The 22,366-nt window shown below is 40.3% G+C and overlaps 1 protein-coding gene across 33 annotated transcripts in view; it reads right to left on the reverse strand.

The window, feature by feature from the left end:
• Window positions 1-22,366, reverse strand: part of Cadps (calcium dependent secretion activator) — a 479,644-nt gene that overhangs the window by 137,356 nt on the left and 319,922 nt on the right. For 19 of the 33 annotated variants that reach the window (XR_013434504.1, XM_078038579.1, XM_078038583.1 and 16 more), the window contains exons 11-14: window positions 20,952-21,164; window positions 7,383-7,519; window positions 3,740-3,927; window positions 1,265-1,423 (exon numbers count right to left, since the gene is read on the reverse strand). Coding sequence is in view for 32 of the 33 variants with exons in the window: in XM_078038579.1 (XP_077894705.1) it covers window positions 1,265-1,423; window positions 3,740-3,927; window positions 7,383-7,519; window positions 20,952-21,164 (697 nt within the window). In the remaining variant the exon portion in view is untranslated. Of the gene's footprint in view, window positions 1-1,264; window positions 1,424-3,739; window positions 3,928-7,382; window positions 7,520-16,149; window positions 16,335-20,951; window positions 21,165-22,366 lie in introns of those variants that run through there. The other 14 variants (XM_040289630.2, XM_040289631.2, XM_078038589.1 and 11 more) reach the window with 2 other exon arrangements.

A 22,366-nucleotide genomic window follows, 5' to 3' on the forward strand; every position in this document is an offset into this window, starting at 1 on the left:
CCTTGCAGTGGAACCCAAACAGAAACCACATGTCACCCACGTCCTTTTATATGGCCATGAAGGAAATGGGTGGCCACATGGAATTAGGGTTTTCTTTGGCCTTCACTGTGGGACCTGCATACACTGATGGACAGCATGGCATGTGCCTTCAAAAGCAAATGTTTCCATTTTCATTTGCTCTGCTACAAGTGAACTGTATGCATTTCAGGGCTTATATTCAGTGAATATATTTATATTGAAGCATAAGAATATGTGTTGGTGAATTTAGGGCAGCTTGGCAGTGCTAGGAGCAGAATCATTAGTTCTAAAACCACCACGACAAAACTTTAAAGCGTCCATATTCATTGTGGGTGAGGGGAAGGTAAAGGACATACGGATCACCATGAAAATAATAAGTATGTCTAAAAGGGAAAAAAAAGTCGCTAATGTATCAGCTAAGAAAGAAAGAATTCCTGAAGGACACAGGAAATAGCACCAAGGTAAACAAACCTTTAGAACTTAGAAATACCTCAATATATAATTGATTCTACTAATAATCATTAATTTACAGATAGGCTTTATTTTGTGTCGATGTTATAAATCATTATTTAAGGTCTGGGGATGTGGCTCAGTGACAAAGTGCCTGCCTAGCATGCATGAGGCTCTGGAGTCTATCCCTAGCACTGCAAAAATATAAATAAAGATATACAATAGTGCTTCCTGCTTTGTGTAGGTACCTGTGAGTAAATAAGCAAAAAAGAAAAAAAAATCATTATTTGAGACAGGTTTCATTTCTGGGAGATGATTTCGGAACTGAGGAGGGTTTGGTGAAAATGATAGAGATGCTATAAAAGTACAGGCCTATTTGATGCCAATCCATTTTATCTGCTCCTTAAACATAATTTCAAAATTACAAGCACGGGTTGCTTATTATGAATGACTTGGTAAGGTACCAGGTCCCTAACTAGATGCCACTAAAAAAGCAATCTGACTCATAATTCTGTTTACATATTGCTCAATTAGTCTTTTCAATATGTACATGTTTTAAAAGTCACTAAACACCTGACTCAAATTCAGTCCCAATGCACAATGTTCTTCCTCACTGAGAGAGTTGTTTTTTTTTTCTCTTTTTGAAAAACACCTTTGAAAACCCTTAAAGCAAAAGAGACTTCAGGAATACATGAAACTTGCTGTTTGCAAAGGCAGAAGTGACATCATGGATGGAAGGATGGGGAAAGGTCCAAGACATTGCAAAGCCCAAGCCATAGCACACATAACTTCTTACCTTTTGATCTCCTGAGTTGTCTGGATTTTGGACTCTTTTTTCTTTTTGGATTCTCTTTTGGTATCTTTTTTAGTCTCTGGTTCGGGTTGGGAGGGAGTTTTGCTCCCCGCAGAGTCTGCATTTGACAGCAGCCCACTAAGGTACACATGCATTTGTTGACTTTTGCGAAGGGGTGGTTGAACAATGAGGCATGCAGAGTGTGGCCAGCCACAGGAGAATCAAGGGCACACAAACATGCACCAACAAAAGAAAGAAAGAAAAGGATGCATCAAAAAGCAAAAGCAAATGCATTTAAACTAAAATAATAAGCAAAAAAAAAAAGATGCAAACTTGCATAAGGAAAATCAGAACTGAAAAGAAAATAAGAAATCCAAAACTGTTTCCATGACAAGATGTATAAACCTAACTGTGAATCAAGTGGCAGTCTTACAATATGAAATCCAGACAATGTGTATCATAATTCATGATGATGTTTACCAGGGAGTTTACAAAAACACTTCATTATTTTATAACACTTTCTTATTCAGTAACATATGTAGAATACAGTGTGACAACCCGGAGAATATAATGCAACTTCTCTCTCTCTCTCTCTCTCTCTCTTTAAAGAATTCAGTCCAAGAGGCTGTAACAGATAGTCATCAAAGTGTACATATTTATAAAAAGCAGAATTATGCACAGATACACCCCAGGTATCAGAGTTTTCATGAGTATCTTTTATGCAAATAAAAGGTCATTGGTGGTGCTATGGAATCTTGTAACAACAGGAGTTGAAGGTACCCCTGTTGCCTGTTAAATATTCAAACCTACAATGCTATTGTTATGCAGTTCTAAATGTTGAAGTTACATTTCATAAAAATCTACCAGCACCGGAGGAAAGAAAAGCACAGAACAAACCCAACTGATAATTTAGAGTTGTGGCATGAGTAAAGATGAGCACACACTCAGATCTGATTTGAAAGAAAGGTCGTCCATTCTGGATCCTCCCCAAGGTTGGACTTCCCTGAACCACTATATTTTTCATTGAAGGATGATTTTGATTTTCCAGAGCCACTTGCTCTCCCTGGGTGCACCTCCCCTGGCTGTTGGTTGGGGTGCTTTGGGATATAGTAGGCTTATCGTTATACTAATGTGACGCTATATACATTGGGATGTTAAACTGGCTGTGGCAGCGTGGAAATTTATTCCATGTCTCCAGAGCCAAATGGCAATGTTCTTAAATTATTTGCTTCTTTGCATTTTTTTTTTTCAGAACATGGATCTTTCCTTCCAGGAGCTGGGCAAGGTCTAAAGAAAGAGTACTTAGTACAGAGTCAGGAGACTAGACGTTCTGGGCTCATCTGTAAAATCTATAATGTGACTGTGATCTCTAAAGCTCTTCCCACCTCCAGGGAACGTGGTAAGTGTCGTCGGCATCTCTGCCTTCCGGCTTTACCTAGCTCGCTTCAGCTCCTGCAATGTGCCCGCCTCCCTCCTTGCCTGGGACAGTTGTACATGCTGTTCCTTTTGTCTGGAACCACTCAACTCCTACACACGATTCAGTTCTCAGCTCCAACATCATTTCCTCAGAGAGGTCCCCCCTCCCTCCACCATCCTGCCACTCCATCTGAGTCATGTTCCTGCTTCCATTTGACCGTGGAATTTTCTTCTTTATCTTCCAAGGACCCATCCTCACGGAGCTCTGCCCTGGTGGGGTGCCTCATTTTGACTCATCATCGATACCGAACGTGTACCAGAGAGTCTGACACAAAGTAATCACCAAACACTCATGGAAGGAACAGTGGTAACAACAAAGACAAACATTTGTTAAGCTCTTGCAGTGTTCTGGGCATATTGCTGAGCTTTTTATAGCCACCAGTGTCCTCTCAACAACCCTCTGAGGATGCTCTCATTTCCATTTCACAGATGAGAAAACCGTAGCACTGAGGGGGTTATTACCAAGGAGACTCATTGCTAGTGAAAAGAGGAGCCATGATCTGAACTCTGAATGGTCTTACTTCAGAGGTCACCCAAGAAGACCTGTTTGACTGGGTGCAGTGGTGCACACCTATAATTCCAGCGGCTCAGGAGGCTGAGGCAGGAGGATCACAAGTTCAAAGCCAGCCTCAGCAAAACTGAGGTACTAAGCAACTGAGAGAGACCCTGTCTCTAAATAAAATACAAAATAGGGCTGGGGATAGGCTCGGTGGTTGAGTGCCCCTGAGTTCAATCCCCAGTACCCTCCCGCAAAAAATGAAGACCTGTTTGCCATTTTTTTAAATAGTCTTATAGTCTTTCCAAAGGAGAAGAAACTAAGTTAGACCTTTATGTTCTGTGTGTTGTAGGTGTCTTGTGTGCATGTGTGCGCTCCCCTTGCTACTGAGGGAATGAAGATAGACAGACAGTTAGGGATGGTTGTCAAAGCAAGGCCAGTGACCAATCACTGCCTGTTCCGCTTTCCTTCCGCTTTTTGATCAGCATCACCAGAATCCTGCTTACCTGTTCCCGTGGACGTGCGATGCACAGAAGGCAAAGCTGTAGTGAAGAAGGGTGGGGTCGATCATGGCGCCATTTTCTGCCCGTTCAAGCAAGTCTCTGAGGTAGCAGAGATGTCGGTGACACCCTCGCACTCCATTTCGGGCACAATATTCGTCTAATACAAACACCTGGCCAGGACTGAACCAGCCCTGTGGGGGGAATGAAGGAAAGACTTTCTTTTAAATACAGGTTGTTTCCTGGAGAACTGATAGAGTTGAGAGTGGCTGGGGAAGGGGGTCTAAAAATCAGCTCCCTGATTGCTTACTAAGTGTGAGCTGCTGTGCTCAACACATTGTGTGTACTACATGTTTTAATTCTCCCCCAAACCTATAAGGTAGACTCTGTTATCCCTCTTATATGGACAGTAAAACAGAGCAGAGAGGACATGGGATTTCCTGATAAGTGGGTGAGCTGTATTAGCACATAGTATGATTGAAACCCAGGGCTCTACCACTAGACTAGGTACCTTGCATGGGCTAAGCAAAATCTTGATTGCTGGTAAGAAAAAATTATAACATGAATGCCTTAAATTAGTTAGTGCTTTATGCTGGACAAAGAACTTTCCATTGAGCTCTCTAGCAACCTTGTGAAGTAGATATGGCATGCTGATCTTCATTTTATAGGTAAGGTAATGGAAATCCGGGTTAAGTAACTCACATGGATATTACGAAACAGAAACAGGATTCAAATCCAGTTCTATTTTATTCCAAGTATTCTACTTCTCTAATCCAGAACATGAAGAAATATTAGAGTTGCTCTTTTATATATACTGGGGCCTCAATAATCCTTGCATTTTAGAAGAATATTCTTAAAATCTTAAAATGAAGTTAATAACCTAATTCTCCAAAGAGATAGCATGACTATGTTTTTTTGCAGTTGTAAATCAGAAATGATTCAGTTAAACTGAGAGGAACTTCTTGTGTCCTGGTTTCCAGTCCCCCCCACCCCCGCCCCCACCGTAATTGTCTTCTTATAATGCATTTGCTCTAAGACTAGCTGAGATTCTGCTATCAAAGAAAATCCAGATGTGGTCTCTGACTTAGATGGTGTGGCATGACGGGGTAGAAATTACTACCTCTGTCATGGGCTTAAGAAAACAAGTACTCGGAAAGGACAAATGTGTGCAGCTCAAGGTCATCCTTGGGCTGAGCCTGAATGAAATCACCGTTTCTGGTTTCAGTGGTGGCTGAGCAAGAAATAAACCGATTCAGGAAGTGCTTGGTAAATTGGGAATTTAGGACTGTTTTAAATCTGAACTTCCTTTTTACTTTGAGGGTCTTCTCTGAGTTGTATTTTGAGTGTTGCTCCATCTTGGGAGAGAAAGGGCAAGAGGAGAAAGAGACTAGGAGAGAGGAGAGGACAGAGAAGTGTGGCGAAGGGGGCCTTTGCGACCCTCCAGTCTTGCATTAGGGATCTGGGGGGAGTCTTCGATTGACAACATGCAGCTTAGAGAGATGCATCCAACGAAAGACGGCATCTTTCCTACTTCAAATTATAAGTTACTGCAGAGGGCGGGAGAGTAGTCGAGGCAATGGGCTGCCCCTATAGGCAACTTCTTTGCCACTCCATCTGCTACCCCAAATGCTAAATCTTAGAAACAACACTGCTGTGAAAGATTAAAATATATTTTCTACGACTCAGATGACACCAAGTCTTTTGTAGATGCCAAAATAGCTGCTTTGAAAAGAGTTGAAGAAATATCAATTAGGAACTGAGTCGAAGACACAGAAAAATTTATGTATCCCTGCTGGTCGGTCTCCAAAACCAACTGAAAAAAAAAAAAAGACTGTAATAATGAGAAAATGGAATATATAGAAGTGGGAGATAAAGTTCTTTTAATTTCTGTTATTTTCTGAAACTCTGGAACGCTGATTAATAGATATAGGTATATAAATGGGGGAAGAAGGCTATTTTACTTTACTCATAAATGATTTTGGATTTTGGACCCTATTTTTAAGCCGATAATGACTAATGGAAACAAGCTTCAATATTTCATGTTTCTTTTTGGTTTAATTTTTTTTTAAAGAGAGCATTGCTGATTCTCCTTTGTAGTAAATTTAAAAAAAAAGGAAAATTGTTTTAAATAACGGCAATGTGGGGAAAAAATCTTGAAAATTATATACTTAAAAAAAATCCCTCAAGAGAAAGAGAATTATACATAACAGGCAATAATTTAAGTGCAGAGGCACATTCTTACAAGTTTCATAAGTGCAATTTATAATTACATAATTGCAATTTATAATTTGTAAGCTACATAATAGTAGGAAACGCATTTGAGAAAAATTGCCTTGCAATGCTAGGTAAACTTTTTTTCCCCATTGAAGTCAAAGTGATATGTTCTTTTCCAAATTGGCAAAGTTCAGAGTCTTCTGCTGAAGGGATTCTAAACCTGAGATGATCAACATTTCATTTATGAGACATGGATTAATAAATTATTCCACAGAATCCCATTTCTATTTTTAAGATGATTTTTACCCTTTATATATTATATATTGGCTTCTGGAACCAAAAAAAAAAACCAAACCAAAAACCCAAAGAAATAAAAAAAGATATTTGAAATATAAATTATTCAGCATACAGTGAAGATAAAACTTAGAAATTTTTTTCCCACCCTTTGAGGGATTTTTTATGGTGCATTAGAAATTTGAAATCCATAGTGTGTTAGCTTGCTTGATTAATTATACCATATTAATACATGAAGACACGTTGACTTCAGTGTTTGGATTTAGGGATGAGAGTTTCCTTGTGTATGAAGTCGTTCTCGTCGTTTCCCCCTCGTCTTTCCCATCTATAAAGTGGGATTCCTAGCCTTTACCTTTAAGAAATGAAGTAATAATTGAGGGTTTGCAGAAGGAAGTAAACCGAGTCTTTTTTAGGCTTTTGAATTTGATAGTTTAAAGCCAAAAATGTATCTTCAGAAATCCAAAAGAGACATAATAGCATTCCTTTGAATTTAACTAATTTAAACCTAGGTTTAAAATAGGATTTTAGAAAATGTTGAGACTCCTGCTGGTTAGCTGGATTTCCAAATTTCTAATGCACCATAAAAAATTCCCTCAAAGGGTGGGGAAAAAAAAGACTCTGAATATTATGAAGAAAAAAGGGAAGACACCCAAACAAACAAATCCCCGTCAATAAAGGCTTATGGAGAGTGGAATTTATTTGATGAATCGTTTCAATCTTTAAAAGAGACACAGTAAAGAGTCTATTTCTTTTTGAGATAGGAGCACCAGGTCTGGGCTAGGAATCGAGGGACTTCTTAAACTCTAAGATAAGGAGGCAATTTTTGCAAGTTCTCCAGTAGCAGGTGCCAAACTCGATTACCCCCCTCCGGAATATTTCTCATGTAGCAGCTGAAAAGTGGGGAAGCTATGAAGGGGAAGCTGAGGACTTGGACGTGTCTCTTCTGAGAACTTCCTGCCGCTCAGTCTTGTTTCTTTGGTAAGTTAAACTATCTCAACCCCGGGAAATGGAGAACACATTTGCAATTGTTAAAGCCATTCCATCATGGAGAAAAGAGCTTCTGACATAAAGGTGGAGAAAAATTTCATTAAAAAAAAAAAAGCTATGTTTAAAGTGCTGTAAGACCAAAGAAGATACTTGCCAGGCAAGAATAGGAATCATTAAGTCTGTGATCCAAAGTAAGGCGCTGTACCATCTCAAAGAGGGAAGCGTGGTCAAAGTTACAGGGGTTGGAAGAGATAAATTCATCCATGCCATGCTTTTGGGCTCTATCTGCGTCTGTTCATTTATACATGTAGAGAGAGACACAATTTAGAGAAACACATCACATTTTCTTTGACATTTCAAATACACAGGAATTCACTAGGCATTACAAACATTAGCTGCTTCCCCGGTACCTCCCACCAACATCCCAAGATATATATATATATCTATTTACCTCCCATTGTCAACTTGCATCACTTAACTGGTTAAGTTTACTGCATGTAGGCAAAAAATATATTGGCATCAACATGTTTATCAAATGATCACAATGCCAGTGCATTCATGTTCTTTAAAAACTAAACACGAGATTGGAACTTCTCCTGCGTTCCACCAAAACACTGAAAGCAGATCGGATCTTTGCTAAAACAGCCTATTTAGCTGCGTAGGTTTTGAATAGATTCTGCCATTCCAGTGGTTATGTCTAGAGCAATTTCTCTACAATTATTGGGATTCTCTGGACAAAAAGGGTTTCTGCTGATTTTCAGCAAAGTGATGAGATTTGGGTCCTCCCCTTCCAAATCCCCATGGCCAATTTGGTGTAGCATTAAAAGGTTTGAGTCCCCACCCTCCAAAATTAAAAACTAAAAGAATGGAAAGGAAAAGAAAAAAGAAAAAGAAAAAAGATTTTTTTTTTCATTGAAACCTGGAGGGTTAAGCTAAATGGGAATTTAGTTTGTGACAGCCAAGGGCATTGCTTTATAGTGTGCTTCGTCTGTGAGCAAAGCTTATGAAAGAGACAAACAGAAATTTACTCAGCGAGGGCTATGATCTGCCATTTATTGTGAATTAATCGTCTCAATGTATTCACACTTTTCCTCACAGGGCTGTAGGCAAAACCTCCTAAGGGCTAACTAATTAATCCCAACACGTGGAACTAACATATACTACCCTCCACTGGCAATGTAACTCGGAGGATTCAACTGGAGTGCCACCAAGCAAATCGTAAGGAGGTAGAATGAAGGTCTTTTGCGTTAAAGGAAATCGGCTCGTTCCACCTCATCTGCACTGGGTCTCCTGATATGCAGACTACGAAGAAAAATAATCTCATATCAAACGGAGCAAGATTTTATTCATCTCCTCAAATGCAACATTTTACTCGAGTAAGGGGACCTGCCAGGAACCAGCAATCCTATCGGGGCAAGGGGAAAATCAATTTCTGACTTGGAAGGGTGTTTGAATAATATTTTCATGTGTGGTCTCTGCTTCAGGCAGTTTGTTTTTTTTCCCCTATCTGTCTCCCATGCTTGGGGTTTGGCTGTAAGCTGGGTTACGGTGACAGTGTGACTCTAATTCGATGATTTCTCCACTTATTGATTTGGGGTATTGTTCAAACCTAAATGCATGGCGTGGGAGATTTACACCCTCTTATGTTGGATTTAAAAAATCTTCTGTCATATTTCCGAGAAGCAGCAGTGGTCAGTGTTTGAACGAGATGTGTTGTTTATGCCCAAGACACACAAAAAAGCCTTGGTTTCCAGAAGGCAAGTTGAAGAATGTGTATTTTAACAGCCAAATCGCTCCATTAAAATGATAAAACACAAGCTTTTGGAAGAGCTATCGCATGGGCAGGAATTCTATTAGAGAATCTGCGAGAATTGAGAATCGTCTTTGCTGTGTTAACTGCCTTAGATTCTATCTCAGGAAAGTGCTTTCCAGCTGAGGTTGGGTGCTTCGCCTGGGAAGATCACTTCTGTTTTGTTTGTTGCTTGGTCTTGAAACATTTCCCTTCTGAGTCCGAACAGTCAGGAAGGTGGTGCTGGGCTGGACTGGGCTGGGCTGGGGGCAATCTAAATGCTTCCAGTGCCTGGATGTGCAAGCATCTTAAACCTGCTCCAACTTGAGGTCTCTCCCCTGACATGAGGACTCTGGTGCTATCTAGGTGGCTCTTCTCCATCTCCTCCAACAGATTCTGCCCTTCACCTATGCCCTCCACCCTGTGCATCCTAGGGCAACTTAATTCAGGAAAAAAAAAAAAACACAAAACTAAGCGTGGGGTGTGCATACATTGCTCATCCTGCTAGGTCCTCATAAAAAAGCCTCATCCACCCCCTGCCTCCCGATTTTAACAGACAGATCAGGCAGTTTGGCTAGCATTGGCTTCTTGCTCTCGGATTTCACGGAAGAGGCTGCAAGCTGACAAAATCGACCGGGGCCTCACTTTGCCAGTTTGGCTCGGCTAATTTATCGCTCTTCAATGATGACGGTACAACTGGTCATTTAGCTCAGAGAGAAGGGGCCTCTTTTGTGACTGTGAAAAAATATGGCCCATGTTTCAAGTGTCTTGCTCTTTGTTTATCTATTAAAACCTCTTGAAAACTTTGCTGATGACCTATTTTGCCTTTCGGGCCACTTAGGAAATGGATCTGAAAAGGCAATTTGGCCCTTCTAGGGAGACCTGGCTACAGACCCACTCCCCACCCCTCTACCCATCCTAAGGGCTCAATGAAGACAGCTCCACTCTGCTAATACTTGGCTAGGAGTGAGTCTTAAGCACAATTTTCTTTTCTACCAATGTTTCAAACAGGCTTACAGAAAAATGCGTATCAAATTAGCATTTTTTTTTTCAGATAATAACTCTGTTGAAATAAAACTTCCTGCAGGGCGCGATGGCACATGCCCACAGTCCCAGCAACTTGGGAGTCTGAGGCAGGAGGGTCACAAGTTCAAAGCCAGCCTCAGCAATTTAGTAAAGCCCTCGGTAACTTAGCGAGACCCTGCCTCCAAAGATAAGAAGGCTGGGCATGTGGCTCAGTGGTTCGGTGCCCCTGGATTCAATCCCCCCAAAGAAATAAATCTTCCTTTTCCCCTTCTTTCTCTCTTTCCTTTTCCTCCTGATTCACGTGGGGAATGAACTTGAATTGAGGAGGTCTGGGTTCTAGTTCGAACTGCTTTTAAATAATTGTCAGGTGCTGGATGAACTGTTTCTCTTCTCAGCCTTGGTTTCCTTGCGTGTAAGAGGAGTTGACCTTTCAGTTTCCCTTCTGCTGTTGCAGACAGTAGTTTAAGTATCCTCAAGATCCTTCGCATACCTGGGGACGTGGGAGAGCTTAAGGCAGTAGAATTTCCAGCAAGCAAAACGAGCAGCCCCTGGATTTTTTGCTTGCACAAAATTATCATTTACTCAGACTTAGGCTTATTATTTTAATTGTTCCAATAACTCAAGAGTACTTAAAAGGGTGGCTGGCTCCTGGGACATCCTGAAGACTTCTCTGAGTTTATTATAATCAAAAAAAAAAAAAAAAGGAGAATAGACCAGGAATGTTATTTCAAAGTATAAGTGAAAGGGATCCAATTGTTATTGTTAAGCAGGGATTTCTATTTTTCTTTTGTTCTCCACTATATTCTTAGCACCTAGCATAGTACCTGACACATAGTAGGTACTTTTGTTTTTGTTTTTTGGTACCAGGGATTGAACCCAGCGGTGCTTAACCACTGAGCCCCATCCCCAGCCCCTTTTTCATATTTTATTTAGAGACAGGGCCTCACGGAGTTGCTTAGGGCCTTGCTGAGTTGCTGAGGCTGGCTTTGAATTTATGATTCTCCTGCCTCAGTCTCCCTAACTGTTGGGATTACTAGTAGGTCCTTGCTGCATATTTGTTAAAACAGGGAATTTATTTCATCAAAATAAACAAATTCACCCTATTGGTAAATGTTTTCTATCTCATGATTTTATGAAATATTGTTACATTAACCTCATTAGGAACAGTGTATTTGCTAGGAGATAGATAGCAAGGAGGTAAGTGGGAGGGCTTAGGAATATCACAAAGACTGGAGCTGGAGGCTAGATCTGCCAGTACTGGGTATGTGGTGTGAGACAGTTGCTTAATGTTTCTGAGTCTACTTGTCCCCATGGGTGAGTGGAAGACAGTGTTCAAGCCTACCATGGAGGGTGTTGATGGGATCTCATAAGAAGTGCCTGGAAGTCACCTGGCACATACTAGCTGCTCAATAAATGTTAGTTAGGTGTAATCAGGCAGGCTTCTTAGTGCTTGCAAAGGCACTTGTTTTAAGTTGCTCATGAGCCAAAGATGACTCTGCCTTATGGCTAATGTTCCATCTTTCCTTACTTCTTGAATCATTTCTAGGAAGCTGGATTTCCTTTCCAATCTCTCTGCTTTGTGGATGCGCTCTGCCCCTGTATAACCAATTCCTATGTCCTGTCTCTGCGTTGTTGCTGGGTTGTGTTCCAGTTTCTCTGTGATGAGGACAGAGGCACACAGCTGAACACCTTGGTAGATAATGCATTCCTCAAGGGCAGTTTCCAACCTGGGGGTTCCCCTGCGAGCTTCTAGAACAGAGTCCTCAGGAGGTGGTTATTAACTCACTGACTCTGACACCTCCGTTGCAGGCAACTTCTCATTGGCTTTATTAAGGAGCCACACACATGGGGATTCAGATGGTATCTTGCAAATCCAAAAGTGGGAACATGTGCTCTTAGGGGAAAAAAAATCTTATAGAAGGAAACAGAATTCTAGGTGCAGGTGTCTTTGGATACCATTCAGATTGTCTGCCTGTGTCTCCATACATGTCTAGGACCATATGCATTACATATGTTGTCTATTTTAAAATAAAACATTGCAGTGGTCCAGCTGTTCCAAATTCTGTTTCAAAGAACTTGTGGGCGCTTCCCAAGCAACACCACATAGTCACTCCTGCACTGTCCCAGTCTGTTCTTCTAGAGCGCCGAACATGAAAAAGCAAATGCTCTTTGAAACTTCATTTCTCCTTGTACAAATAATTGGAATTGGTGGATTCAAGAAAAAAAAAAACAAAAAAAAAACCTCCAATGTTGACATTATCAGGGGAGAAAACAGCCCAGAGCAAAAGCATGAGAGAGTCAATTCCTGAATTCAGGACACAGGGATCATTTCCTTTGCCAATATTTGGCATGTGTCAAGAGAATGAAAATGAATTTGAACGTTAGGTTGAGCAAAAGAGAATCAGGAGGGTAAAGTGGCTGTTTAAAATCCCAGTGATGTTTGGATTATCTCTTGCTTTGGGAGATATGTACTCATGTTCTTTTTCATTAACATGATTTAAAAAAAAAGAAATCAAGAATTGACTGCACTTTAAGAACCAATTTTTAACTTTTACCTTTTCTAGTCCTGGCTTTAGGAAGTAGTTCTCAAGTCTGGCTTTGTCTGCAAGGGTTCCAAATGATCCAAAAGTGGCCTAGGCTCTGTAGCAAGGGTTTAATCAACACACTCGCCAAACAATGCTGCTGGTTTCATTTCTGGGGTTTAATTGCATGTTTAGGAGACTGACTTGTAACTAAAGCAAGTAAAATGAATATTGGTCCCTAAACTACATTAAGAACCTTAAACCTATTAATGGTATCCAGGATCCAGAACCAGAATGATGGACAGGCAGATTTATGGGGAGCAGGTACACTTTCAAATGGAAATGCATCAAAACCTTTATCCCAAGTTTTCCTGGGAACAATTTTGGTTTGATATTTAAGAAATGTGGGAGGGAAACTGGCTCCTACGTGGAGGTGGGTGATACCATTGTATATATTTATACTTGCATTTCATCTGCTTTGTGAAAATTCAAGTGAATGGCCCTCAACAGACCACCCTGCCATTTATGTTGCTCTGTAATTAATTATGATATTTGAGTTCATTTCATGTTCGTTATTCATTTCATTTTTCCCCTCACAACTGGAAAAAAATATGTAATATTTTTCATGATCTCTTAAGCACAAGTATACTCAGGTGATTTTGTTTCTGATAAATATATATATATATATATATATTTTAAATAGAGTTGCAATAATGCCTATCAAATGCATGTACTTTTCTTGCAGGAATAATAGAGCTTTCAGATTTTTATTTTATTGAGACTTCTCTATTATTCTGACAGCTTAAAAACAAAAGGTCAAGTTTCCCTTTTTATTTGGTAATATCACATTTTGGAAAATTTCATGGGCTGGTGAACAAGCAATTCTACAGTTGAAAATAATTAGAACTGTACTGTTAGCAAACTGTCCGAAAGAGACTCTGTTCTCTCACGAATCCCTTCCACAGTTAGCTAGAGGTAGCTGTTTTATCATCACAATTTAGAGCACGGTTAGGGCTATTGCTACTCCTGATAGATGCTAGAGGCAAGAGAAGAGCTAATGTAACTTTAAAGTCATCTGTGAACCCAAACTGCAAATTAAAAGGTGACTTTGTATCTCTTTTCTTATATGGAAAATGTGTGCCTGTCATATCTGCTTGACAGTACAAGAGTGAATGTATGGTTTGGACAATAACGAACAATGACAGTAGTCAGCTTCATCAGAAGACATGGAATAAAGAAATGACAATGATTGATGGCAGTTGGCTGTTTACAGATTTTTCTAGAAGAGTTTTCCTTGGCAGAGTCAAGTCATCAGGGGATGTTGTGCTCTGCCTGAGCTCTGCACAGCAAGCAGAAGACTGGCCCTTCCAAGCCCGCTGCCCCAAGTGAGGCACACGGGGTGGACTGCTTAATCAAGAAATAACTTCATTCTTTTGCAGACTCTCTGACAAAACCAAGCTAACACAGAATGGCTGAGAGAGGATGGCTTCTTCCGAAGCTCTCGAGGGCCGTATTGCATTTTGCAGGAATCTCAGATTTAAAACTACCATGGTAATACACCCAAAGGGATAAACATGTGATGTTTCTTTTAGTGCTCATTTTTATAATTCATTATTAGACAGTCTTTTTGAGTAAAAATCATATCAGAGATTTTTGTCAGTGATCTCAAAACAAATAAATTAGAGATTTGCCTTTTTTTTCCTGCACGATTCTTAACTTTTTCAAGTAATTTCCCTGCTTGTAATTCTTACATTAGCAAATCATCATCTTCAGACCGTTTACAACATGAATGAAAGTAAATTTTTTTGCTTCACTAATTAGTAACGAATCATACTGTAAATCACTCTATGACATGAAAATGCTCAACGGATTCATGGATAGCACATTAAATGGGTCTGCAGTAGTTAACAAAGAAACAAACCTTCATTTCATATGGTCTATTTAGATCATATCCCGATGTTGGAAAAATTTTGGACCTGATTGTAGGAGTCTATCCTTTTAAAACGTCATTTATTTTAAACACTGAGAAGAAATGTGATTTACAGTGTGGTTTTGGGCCATGCAAATTAAGTTAATATTGAATTCATTCTTTGATATTTTCTTTTCTGCAACATAGCAACTGCAAGTTGACAATACAAGAAGATATAGCAAAAAAAAATCTCATAAGATAAATTATAGAAAGGAATGAAGGCAAACTGGAAAATCTATGAGGTTAGCAATGCATTGCGCAAATTCTCTCAAAACAGAATTCATTCAGTCATCTATTCATCCATCCTTTCATTCTCAAAAAAAATATAGCAAAAATCCTAAATTCCCACTAAGTTCACATTCTATGGTAAGCTTTTAAAAAATGCCTCATCAGACATTCAAAAGAAAGTAAAGTGAAATTAAGTATTCGCTTGGCGTGGTGAAAAAACTCTGTCTGCTAGCCAGGGGTAGATTTATGCAAAAGAAAAGAAAAAAAAAGAAAGAAAAAAAAGGGAGAAAAAGCAAATTAAAGTAACCCAAAGAATTAGAACAAAGGAATATTATCGAATGGTCAGGAGGAATGATATGACCTACTTCATCTAAATCAGCATTCAGAATACTCAAATACATATTTGCCTGCTCTCTTGACCGATTTTTCTAGTTACTTCTAATATCATATCTTCAGTCAACATGTTTTTGGTGAGTAGCTTTTTCCTACACGTATAAAGGAATTATATGCTCTCTTTTTAAAGAGTGAAGAGAAAGATTTTTCTAAAGTTTTCAGGTATCTTTCTTTTTCTCTTACAAATGTAGTTTTAGAAATATTAACACACATACAAATGACCTTCAAAAAGTTATTGTTGTCATTGTTCTTGGGGGAGGAGCAGGATGACATTTGAGACCAGAGGTCAAAAACTCTCTCTGGCACTGTGAAATTGAAAATCCAAAGCATTTGCGACTAAGGTGCTTAGACTCCACGGAGTCCTTAATTTGCTATTTTTATGTGTGGCCGTCCCGCTTAGTATAGTTCTCCTTTCAAAAATCAAACCTTTAGTCAGGTTGAAGGAATTCTTTAGTGTTCCAATGATGTGTTTCCTTTATGAATTCTATTTTGCATTTTTAAAATTTAAAATCGACTTGATGAATTGCATTGTGCATTTGGAAAAATTGAACATCTTAAAAATGTACTCGACCGGTTGTATTTTGCATTTTTAAGTTTACTTTGTTCATCGTATTTTGCATTTTAAAAAAAAGTTTTGCTCCATTAAGGTCTTCGGGTCTCCTACCCTACCTTTCCATGGTCATAGTTTCCATAGTCACCACACCCTGGGTGCACTGACCATTCTCATCTTTGGAATTAGACAAGGAACAACAACAACAAGAACGCATTCTCCAAGTGCCAAATGATCTGTTTTCAGGCATTAAAAGCAGTCAGGTAGCTGGGAATTCCATGAAGCAAAGGCCTTAGGTGCCGTTCCATTGGGCTGTCAATTAATTATCTTGGAATGACAAAGAATTAGGAGATGCTCATGGTTGGCTTTACCCAGAGGATCACTTGATGCCAATATGCAAGCCAAGGAGAGAAGGCAATTATGCACACGTGACATGCATCCGAGTTTCAGTATGGAAGCTTACATTTCAAACCTAAGGTCAGGAAAATAACATGAAAAGTTGACTAGGAGGTCTAGACATGAGGAAGACCGGAGAGGAGAGGGGGAGAAGCACATTGCAGGCGTCAGATAATCGAGTCGGATTATCTGAGCTGTGCTAGCTACAGACGACCACTTACCCTTTTGTCCAGCTAGAAGTTAGCAGGGTAAGAAGGAACAAACCAGAATAACATAAAGACTAGCAACAGGCTCAGGAAAGCAGACAGGAGTTCTAACCTAGCAGCTAACGTTCTTGGGTTCGAGCAAAGATCAAACAAGAAAACTTCAACAGAACCAAAAAAAAAAAAAAGAAAAAGAAAAACGAAATCAACCTCCCCCAAACCAACAGTAACCCCAAGCCCCACTAATCATAGAAGACTGTTCAAGGATTGACAAAAAAAAAAAAAATGAACTATTCATAGAAACATCCATCTTTGGGGCATCACAGATGTTGTTAACAGTTATTAGTGGAGAAAAATGATATTACAATAACTCAGGGTGAGTCATACATCAAATAATCATTGACCCAATGTCCAAGCTGAAAGTACCCCCTCCTGCCCACCCTGCTCCAAATGAGAACCGGGGTTCTGTTTTTCACCAACACACAATGGGTGTCTTCGTGAGCCGCCACCTGGCATAAGGAATGGTGGCTTGGCTCGATTTTTGATCTGGACATTCTCCATGGGAGCCCCGTTGGCCTTAAAAACTAGAGAATTGCAAGGATTTATTTAAAAAGTTGGGTAACTAGGTACCAACTTATTATTATTATTATTATTTTAGAATTTTAACTAAAAAGGAAAAAAAATTAAATCAACAACAGACACAAAAAAAACCGTAAAAGAACAAAAAAGTGTTAAAGGTTGATGGAACCCTCCCAGAATCTTTGTAGAGTCCCACACAAACGAATGAATAGCAGGATCTATTTTTTAAAAATAATTCCATATCAACACTCCACTCCACTCTTTCGTTAGATGTGTCTTTTCATTTTGAAATTGTAAGATATACAACCTGCACCAAGAAAGCCATTAAACTGAATTTAGAGAGACCCCCAAAATTCCCAAGTACTCCCAAGTTTCCCAAGCTAGAAAATGTCCCATTCACAAGTGTCTCTGGTGAACAGTTAGTTCATGATGAGATTGGAGTGTTTTCTTTTCTTTCTAGCCCTCAAAACATTTTTATATAGCTCCCCTTTTGCAGAGTAAAACTAATAAAGCAATTTCAAAGTTATTGAAAGGTGTTAAAAAATCATTCACTAGCAAGAATGGCAAGTCCTCTGAAAAAATATTCAAAAACAGGATTTAATGAGATATGTGTAATTATTTAAAAATGACCCTTACCTTCTGGAAATCAAGGAAACATTTTTAAAATGCAATACTTGATTTTTTAAAAAATACAAGTCAACCAATGTAAATGAAGAATCAAAATTTGCTACTTAGGCTATGTGCAGTGGCACAAGCTTGTAATCCCAGCAGCCTAGGAGGCTAAGGCAGGAGGATCTCAAGTTCAAAGCCAGCCTCAGCAAAAGTGAGGTGCTATGCAACTCAATGAGACCCTGTCTCTAAATAAAAGAAAGTCACTTGAGAAGCAGGTGACCCTACAACCCGGTTCTGATAAATCCCAAATCTGTATGTTATCTGACTTTCTCCTTCATCTCTCAATGTTCCTTGTATACTTTCAAGAGATGATGGGTATTATTTATCCCTCCCAAATTGAATCTTTAGGATTTTGCTGGATGCCATGTTTGCTAGTTCAGGTACTAAATAAAATTTCACCTAGAGTTCCAGCAAGTTTGGCTTCTGTTCCCATGACTTAGAAACCATCAGGTTAGTTCACAATTACTTCACAGCTGCTCAGTTCCTCAGACCTGGGCAAACTGGGATGTGTTGGTCATGGGTACTACAAAGCATAAAAAAATTAAAAACTAAAAACAATCATTACCTATTCTGATTTTTTGGGGGGGGTACTGGGGATTGAACTCAGGGCCACTGGACCACTGAGCCCCATCCCCAGCCCTATTTTGTATTTTATTTAGAGACAGGGTCTCACTGAGTTGCATAGTGCCTCGCTTTTGCTGGGGCTGGCTTTTGAACTTGTGATCCTCCTGCCTCAACCACCTGGGCCACTGGGATTATAGGTTTGCATCACCACACCTGGTGGTGGCCTTGTTTTTGTAGAAACAGGTACATGCAGTAGGACCTCATGCTCTTTGGAGAATTTTAAATCCTGAGCAGAGTTTAGGGAGTTGCATGAGAAGCAGGTGACCCTACAACCCAGTTCTGATAAATAAATCCCAGATGTGTATTGTTAAGTGTCCTTCTCCTTCATCTCTCAATGTACTTTATATACTCTCAAGAGATGATAGATATTCTTTATTCCTCCCAAATGGAATCTTTAGGATTTTTCAGGATGCCCCATTTATTCTAAAATCCCCCTTTGTTTAAACAGGGTAGTGACGTGGATCTTGCTGTGTGTATCCAATTGCACCTTTTTTTTTTTTTTTTGATACCTAAGAGCTAGCAATCCTAATCACAGGCAGAAATCTCAAGCAAGAGCCCCTGTGTATTTTCCTGAAAAGTCACCCTTCCACAGTCGCTTCTGTCACCAGTCATTTTGTGTGTGTGTGTGTGGGGGGGTGGAAGGTGCTGGGAATTGAACCCAGGGCCTCAGCCTGTGCTCTACCACTGAGCTCGGCCTCCAGGTCCTTGTCATTTAATATTATTTATGAGTGTCCTTTGTCTTCCCTATACCTGTGATAAAAAAGTGGGGCTAACCACAAACTATGTAGTATTAACAGAGATGAATTTCCTCCACTGGGCCGATGATAGAACAGAGATAATGAATTCAAAGTGAAATGATCTCCAAACAATCGGAGAGTATTTGGAAACAAAACCAGTATTTTCCAGATATTCCAAGATGTATGTTTTATGAGGTTGCTTTGGATGGTGATCATCATTACAATTTTTTTTTTCTTGTGCAGGGATGGTTCCATTTCAGGTGTGTGGGAAGGTATTCTCCCCAAATGTCTTAAAAATGAGCCTATCAGGCAGCGTTGCTTTTTGTTTAGAAAAATTAAATGAACATCCGTATGCTTTGATCGCAATCAATGACTGCTGCTCTATTCAGTATTATCCATAAACCTAGGTGCCAGGAGATATGAGAGAAAACAGCAAGGGAGTGGGAGCTTGGTGGGGGTCGGGGCAGGAGGGCCGCCCATCTCTCCCAGATCCGACCTCTAAGTCTTTCCTACTCTTTCATGACCTTCTGTGTGGAAAACTGTTGGGATTATCTGGTTCCACCATAGAAAGGCATCTTCCTTGAAGAAACAGCTAGTACTGAACAGGACTTCCTGGAAGCACCAGATGGTCCGAGGTTGCCATTCAAAAAGAGGTCTGCTCTCGATTTTATGGTAAGAGCAGAGCTCTGTCCAGCAAAAATGGACACAGCAGTGGAATTCATAAAAAAGGGAATTTACTCATCAGAGCTGCAAAATTATGCCATCTATTTCCACCTTTTGCTTAAGAGCAACAGGGGAAAACTGAAAGCACTGCTGAAAGGGATGTGCCAGCTTTGGGGGGGTCTTGGCACCTGCTTTTCCTTTGGCTGCAATTCTCAATCCTCAGGTATTTGGGGGGCCAACACCCTAGAATTTGGACCTGGACTCAGAAAAGATTTCCTTGGTTGTCTATCTGCCTAATGTCTCATTTCCCACCAGTCACCACGATACAACCAACTCCGGTTATCAGACATTGATCATTGTCTGGTATTTATCAATTTATCACCTTGGCTGCCTGGTTTGGTACCCACTGGGAGGCGGATGCTCTTGCAGGGACCTGGTGCATCTTTCTTACAAGTGTTTCTCCTCTCTAGATAATTGTTCAGTGAACTTGAATCAGTAAGTGGGCTCCAGGCTGATGTCAGAGGTCCCCATGACCACTGCGAAAAATGACTTGGACCTGAGTTGTCCCTAGTCGACTTGATATTCAGGGCAAAGCACAGTCTCCACTTGGAGGTCAATATTTGCAACATTGCATGCTTGATGTCTCCAGTTTTGTTTTAATAAATATCTCCAAGCCTATGATGGCTTTTGCCTTCCCCTGTGTATCAGAAGTGTTGGGGTTCATCCTAGGTAGGAATTGGGAAGGGCAAAGGGGAAGAAGGCAAACCGCTACAGAGATCAGAGGAGAAGATACTAGAACCTGAACTGGGGCTGTTTAAGGAGATGGTTTCATTTTGGAGTCTCTGATATTTTCGCTCAGCATGGGATTTTAGGTACCATGTTTTTTTTTTTTTCCCCCTTCTTCCCACTGCATGTGAAAATGTCATCATTTATTTTTAAATGGTTCTAAATTGCAGATTTAAGTATATTTCAAATCAACCCTATTTTTGAATAACTTTTAATGGGAAGAAATGAAGCAGGGACATCCCTAATCTATTCTATTTGAAGACGAACTCAAACAAATACCTGTTTGGGAATTCCAAACTCTCTCACCAAGAAAGACAAAGAGATAAAAATACATGCGAAATAGACTTTGCTTCGCTCAGTCCTTGGTGGAGAAGGTCAAGTATTGCACTTTAAAATTTATTTTCAACTGATATTTTCTACCAACTTTTGCCCTGAATGCACCTACATATATGCTTTCCAAAAACATGATTTTTTTGAAACCTAAATATAAAAGCAACTAGTTTTTTTTTTTTTTTTTTGCATTCAACTTTGGAAGATCACTTTACTGTACAGAGCTACGTTTTTAAGAAATGACATATTTACTTACAGAATTGAGAGATGGGGGCGTCCAGCTGAGGCACGTTCCCACCCTTGGCGTTGAGCTTCTGAACTTGGGTCGGGGGTACCGGTTTGTGGGACTGTCCAGTGGCCCGGTACATAGCCTGGACCCACAGGATGCGATCTTGCTCATCATCGCTTGCAAATATCACCGTGTCCCCTTCTTTGACTGCATTAAAGAAGGCTCGGCCACCTTCCAAACCTGAAAGAGGAGGGAAATACAACTTCTCAGCGGAGCCAAGACTCAGCCCTTAGGAGGCAGCGCCTGAAGCTTCTCCTTGGGCCAGGGGAGGGGAGGAGCCATGGGTCTGACTCTACCATGGGGAGCCTGAGAACCACTTGGCCACCGAGTGGGACCATGGTGTTAAAGAGCCTGGCTCATGTCCCTTCCTTAATCCTACTGGTGACAGTACTGTCACCAAACATCTGCCCTACAGTTTCCCCTCAGATTTAAAAACAAATAAACCATCACCACCAAAACCTCTCCTGACCTTTGTCTCCCCTTCAGGGACTGTTCTATTCTCTTTACAACAAAAGGGGCATCTCTATTGAGGCTTCTCAAATTCTAGTACATGTTAGAATCCCCTGTAGCTTCTGACTCAGTCGGTTCTGGAATGAGCCTAGGATTCTGCATTTCTTTTCTCTCTCTCCTTTTTTTTTGGGGGGGGGGCAGGGGTGGGTACCAGGGATTGAACTCAGGGGCATTGACCACTGAGCAACATTTCCAGCCTATTTTTGTATTTTGTTTAGAGACAGGGTCTCACTGAGTTGCTTAGAGCTTTGAACTTGCGATCCTCCTGCCTCAGCCTCTCAAGCTGTTGGGATTACAGGTGTGCACCATGGTACCCGGCTGCGATTCTGCATTTCTAACAAGCTCCAGAGGATGCTGGTGTGAAGACCACAGCTGGAGCAGGAAGGGGCTCTCTCTCCTCCTGTTGGGGCTTCAAGTCCCTCCAATCAGGCTGCTGCTTGACTGAAATTTTCTTTTCAAGGCCACCAATGACCATCCCTGAGTCTGATGGTCAAAGTTCTAATTTCTTTCTGTTACTAATGAGCAGCATTTTACAGTTCTCCCTTCTTCTTCTTCTTTTTTAAAAATTTGTTCTTTTAAGATATATGTGACGGCAGAGTGAATTTTGACATATCATATGTACATGGAGTCTAAATCCTGTTCTTGTGGTTGTATATGATATGAAGTTTCCCTGGTCATGTGTTCACATATGAACACAGAAAAGTGATGTCCCCCATTCATTCCACTTTTCTATTCCCATCCCCTCCCTTCCCTTCATTCCCCTTTGTCTAATCCAATGAACTTCTATTCCCCCACCCCCTGCACTTATTGTGTGTTAGCATCTGAATATCAGAGAGAACATTTGGCCTTTGGTTTTTGGGGATTGGCTTATT

This window comes from Ictidomys tridecemlineatus, chromosome 2 (genome assembly GCF_052094955.1).
Source record: "Ictidomys tridecemlineatus isolate mIctTri1 chromosome 2, mIctTri1.hap1, whole genome shotgun sequence".
NCBI classification, from domain to species: domain Eukaryota; kingdom Metazoa; phylum Chordata; class Mammalia; order Rodentia; family Sciuridae; genus Ictidomys; species Ictidomys tridecemlineatus.